Source organism: Triticum dicoccoides, chromosome 7A (assembly GCF_002162155.2).
Source record: "Triticum dicoccoides isolate Atlit2015 ecotype Zavitan chromosome 7A, WEW_v2.0, whole genome shotgun sequence".
Lineage (NCBI taxonomy): Eukaryota > Viridiplantae > Streptophyta > Magnoliopsida > Poales > Poaceae > Triticum > Triticum dicoccoides.
In genome coordinates, this window is record NC_041392.1 from 713,959,429 (window position 1) to 713,964,189 (window position 4,761).

At 47.0% G+C, this 4,761-nt stretch overlaps 1 protein-coding gene across 1 annotated transcript; it reads left to right on the forward strand.

The window, feature by feature from the left end:
• Nucleotides 1-1,241: 1,241 nt before the first annotated feature.
• Nucleotides 1,242-4,561, forward strand: LOC119334004. Its single transcript, XM_037606684.1, has 5 exons — nt 1,242-1,288; nt 2,036-3,062; nt 3,146-3,341; nt 3,418-3,694; nt 4,282-4,561. Exons 1-4 carry the CDS (start codon nt 1,242-1,244, stop codon nt 3,423-3,425), a joined length of 1,278 nt encoding a protein of 425 aa, XP_037462581.1. The 3' UTR covers nt 3,426-3,694; nt 4,282-4,561.
• Nucleotides 4,562-4,761: the final 200 nt, after the last annotated feature.

Here is a 4,761-nt window from a genome sequence, read left to right on the forward strand (position 1 = left end):
TGAAGAACATCCCCATCTTTTTTTACCTTGTTCATGGCCTTCCAAGTGTTCCTGATGATATCTGTCTGAGAAGTTAGGATGCACTTCTGCCCCTTGGCCAGCCTCATCTTTTCCATCTCCAGCTCCATCTTGCACTGCTCCTCGAACTCTGCAAGCTTTTTCTTGACATCTTCATCATGCTTTCTTGCATTCTCATGTGCATGTTCCGTATGCTCCACCTTTCCATCTTGCCAATCAGAAAACTTGCCAACTTCCTCAACCACATCACTATATTGCTTGCATAGGAAGTCATTCTGCTTCTCTAGTTTGGCTATTTTTCTTGATAAGCATGTCTATCCATCGCCCTGCCACAGTTCTGATCATGAAACATCTCCCGCAGTTTTGACAGGCACCTCTGAAATATGACAGGCCATGGACCATCAACCCACTCAATCACTCCACAATCAATACCTCCCTGCAAATTCAGTTGACAACAATAATTATAATTCAGTTAAAACTACCAAATTCAGTTTAGTTGACAGTATCAAATTCAGTTAACAATATCAAATTACTACTAACGGCATAAAATTCAGTTAACACTATCAAATAACTGCTAGCAGTATCAAATGCAGTTAACACTATCAAAATTACTGCTAACACTATCAAATTCAGTTAACAATAGCAAGTTCAATTAACAGTACTAATTCAGTTAACACTGGTACATTCAACTGCAAACCACATCCAGTTAACAATAATCTCATCAATTAACTATACCAATTCAACTAACACTATCAAATTCAGTTAACACTAGCATATTCAACTACAGACCTCATTCAGCTAAAAATAAGCTTATCAATAAATAGTAGCAATTCAGTTAACAGAGGTGATTCAGTTAACACAAGCACATTCAAGTATAGAGCACATCCAGTAAACAATAAGCTCATCAATTATTACCTGCTTAGCACAGCCATAGAACCTTCTACCTGTGTTTATGCCATCGAATGCAACACATTTCTTGCCCTAAAATGGTGAAGCTTGCATTTAATCTGTGGATCAGTCACTATCCCATAGAAATAAGCATCAATAGTTGCAAAGAAGGGAGGATCTAAAATGTCACAATCTGCAAGTTATAATTGTCAAACCCTAACCCTAACCCAAACCAGTGTATACATACGCACACATCCACATCCATGCCGGTGTAGGTCTGCTCCTCGTCCTTGCTGCTATCTTCTAGATCTCTCCAAGAGGCCATTGCAGCGGCCATGCGCGAGGTTGAGCGCCGGCGGCTGCGACACAGAGGGGAGCGACAGTGAGGGCGCAGAGGGGAGCGAGAGGAGAGAGTGAGCGAGGAGATATTATTTTCTTTAGGGGAACGGGGTGACCGGCTAGGTCGGTACGGCCATTAACGTCCGTTAGCGCCGCACCATAATCGTTGTCGGCCCGCGAATGATCAGCCACGTCAAAAAGAGCTCACAAACTGGTTCAGTGTTTTTTGCAAAATGTCACATTTTGTAAAGTGGTGGTTTTCCACAAGAAGCATCAGTTACGTGCTGGGACCCAATGGATAATAGAACGGGATGCCCGAATTGGCTCGACAGAAGACATAAGAGCACAACCAGCTGCTCATCGTGCCGGACAGGGACCACCCATTCGCCACACTGGGCAACCGGAGCGGCGTTTGTGGCAAGGCAACACCGCACGCGTCAACCTTCGGACTCACCTTCACCTGCTCGCCGTCGGTTGTGGCTCGTTCTGTCTGAGGCCTTACTCTCGCTTCGCTCGCCCTGGCGCCGCTGTCTACGGCCTTGGTGCTCTGCACGGCCACTGGCTACTTAAAAAAAATGACTCACCTGAATTTGAAATGTAGGCGACTGACGTTAGCCAAACTGAAACTAAAGAAAACCAGACAAAACCAGAGAAAATAGCGTAGTCAACACTGAAAAGTGGGTTGTCTTGTTGTCATTTCCGAGAGCTCGCAGTAATGGCAGCAATGCATGCATGCGTCCCCTCGCGCTCCGGTCGACAACTTCCCCACTTAACCCCTTCCCCGGTCAAGATTAGCTGAGCAAATAAAAGGACTAGGAGGGGAATCGTACTGCCTACCCGCGGTTACTCCATCCATTTGGTGGGAGGGGAAAGGTGGGGTTCTCCAGAGCTACGAGAGAGATGCACCGGCGAAGGGGCCCGCGCCGGCGTTCTGCCCGGCTGCAAGCCCTTGGAGGCGGACGGGATCTAATCAGCTCGCTCCCCGACGACCTGCTCATCCTCGTCCTCGACCGCCTCCACTGCGCCGCCGCCGTCGCGCGCACAGGCGTCCTCTCCCGCCGGTGGCGCAGCCTCTGGGCCCGCCAGGCCGCCACCGCCAGATCGTCTTCCGCGACGTCCCGTACCGCTCGCTCGAAGCGGCGCTCGGCCGCCTCCCTCGTCCCCCGCCCGCTGTTCGCCTCCTCGACGTCCGCATCCCCCAGCGCGGCCCTGAGGACCAGCGCGCCGACGAGGCCAGCGTCAAGTCGCTGCTCTGCGCAGCGGCGCTGCTCGAGCCGGAGAAGTTCGTCTTTGAGATCCCCTCCGATTCGGGGTTAATCCACGGCTCCCTCGTCGTCAACCTGCCTAGCTTCCAACGCGCCACCTCCATCGTTCTGAACCTTCGCTACGTCTTCCTCCGCGTGCCAGCCGGCGCCGAGTTTGCCGCACTCGAGACGCTGTCCCTCTCGTACGGCACCGTTGCCATTGACCGCTTGCTCTCCTGCTGCCCACGCCTGCGCAAGCTCTGCCTCGCCTGGGTTTCTTTCAATAAGGGCGACCTGACGGTCAAATCGGCGTCGCTGCAGGAGCTTCTCCTGGAGGGCCATGCCGAGCAGATAGAAACTATCGACATCGAAACCCCCGCGCTTAAGCAATTAATCATATCCTTTTCCGCTCCGGATGACATTTCCGTCTTGACACCGATGCTGGAGATGGTTTGGTGGCACTGCTACTTCAGGGTGCATGTTATGTTTGATCTTTGGCAACTCCAGCAGGTGACACTAATGACGGCAGAGGGACAAGGACAGCTCCGTTCGCTGCACATTGACGCTTGCGCCGTTCGTCCCTTCTCCTGCTCAATTTTCTGCATTCTCCGATTATGAATTGTCTGCACATTGATACTGCCAAATTATTTTTTCAGAGACTGTCTTTTTTTCACGGTAAAATGGACGCCTTTACAGAGGAGATAGAGAAGCATATGATTGTCAAGTTTTCTGTTTTGGAGCTACGTCTCGCAACAAACGGACATGGTTTTGGAGCACTCGTCTTCCATCTCCTAGGGATGAATCGAATTCGTCGTGCTACGCGGAGGCTCAAGATCTCCCTAGAGAACATTGGTAATTTTCCACTCTGTTTCTCTCCCCTATATTATATTCTCTAGTAAATAGTTCACATATAATTTTTTGCCTTTAGGTGAATGAAGAATGCCCATTTGATTGTCCTTGTGAACCCGAGGGCTGGAGATCAAACACCATATCCTTGACTGCTCTCGACGAAGTGGAGATCAATGGCTTCGGAGGAGATGATCATGAAGTTGATTTCTTGAAATTGATGTTCAAATGTGCGCCCATGCTCAAAAAACTGACCGTGAAGCTCTCACACGAGGCCTCATCATGTGATGGATGCACAAAATTATACAACATCACCAAGGCTTGTTCTTCTGTGGAACTCTATGTTTATCTTAGCTCCGGTGAGTATGTTCTGCATGCCTGATTAGCATGCTTCTAGAATGTAGATGCATCAAAACATAAAGTCAAGCCATTAGTTTTTCATGTCATGCAAAATCTATAATGTGGTTAAAATGTGGCATGGATAGACTAATTATCTAATACATATGTACCCTGAGTATTAACTAAATATGCTTACCAGTGAATTTGTGTGGGCAAATCCTCATACCATTATCAAATAGAAGCTTAATGGTGGCGTGGGTGTTCAACGGTTTGTATGCTTTTATGCAGGATTTCCTTACCCTTAGTTGCTCTCTATTTGTGATCTTCTGTATCGATGTCCTTGTATTTTGCTTCTGTATTCAGCGGCAAAAAGATAGTTTTTAGGTTACATAAAGTTAGTTGTCCCATATAAAATTCACTTTCCATAAAGATAGTTTCTAGGTTAAATTGTGTTTGAGGAGTACTTTGGTATTTATTTTTTTCTCTGCCTGTACTATGTATTGCGCTTTTATCGGTCAACGACAACAAATTTACTCATAAAACGACTCTATGTTTGCAACACATTATGATGCTAACCAGAGCTTATTTCAATTGGACCCCCCTGCAGGATTAATGCTCGGCTGGCAAAATTGCTCCTCGGGATGATTTCCATGGTCACGTTTGGATCCATGGTGCGCATTGAGAAGATCATCCTTTGCAACGATGACCAACTCTGTTACCTGGCCTTAGGATTTCGCTTTGTTGCTTCAACCGATTATCTTAGGTGTTGTTATGTCAGTTTACTGAAGCTTTATGTATGACTGTAAGTGGTGCACCCTTAGTTAATTCCTGAATGGTCCTGTGGCATTCAGTTATCGAAGTTAATGTACTCAACCTAGTTGGTACCAGTTAAGCCTATGGTTTCAATGCTGTTTTATTTTGATGATGCACTGTGTGTTTTTATAGGATGTAGATTGTGCGGCAGTAGATGCTCACTCTGCAGTTCTTTATATTTGTATGAACCAGATTAGATTTCTGAACTGTTCACCCTCTTGACAGTTGCCTTCGGTTTCTTCTCTTTTTTTCGACCTAGGGACCGAAAATGCTG

Coding starts and splice junctions, on each gene's coding strand:
- LOC119334004 (XM_037606684.1), top strand. CDS start 1,242: ATGCGCGAGGTTGAGCGCCGGCGGCTGCGACACAGAGGGGAGCGACA. Junction 1,289..2,035: donor CGACACAGAGGGGAGCGACA/GTGAGGGCGCAG, acceptor TCCCCGGTCAAG/ATTAGCTGAGCAAATAAAAG. Junction 3,063..3,145: donor TGCACATTGACGCTTGCGCC/GTTCGTCCCTTC, acceptor TTATTTTTTCAG/AGACTGTCTTTTTTTCACGG.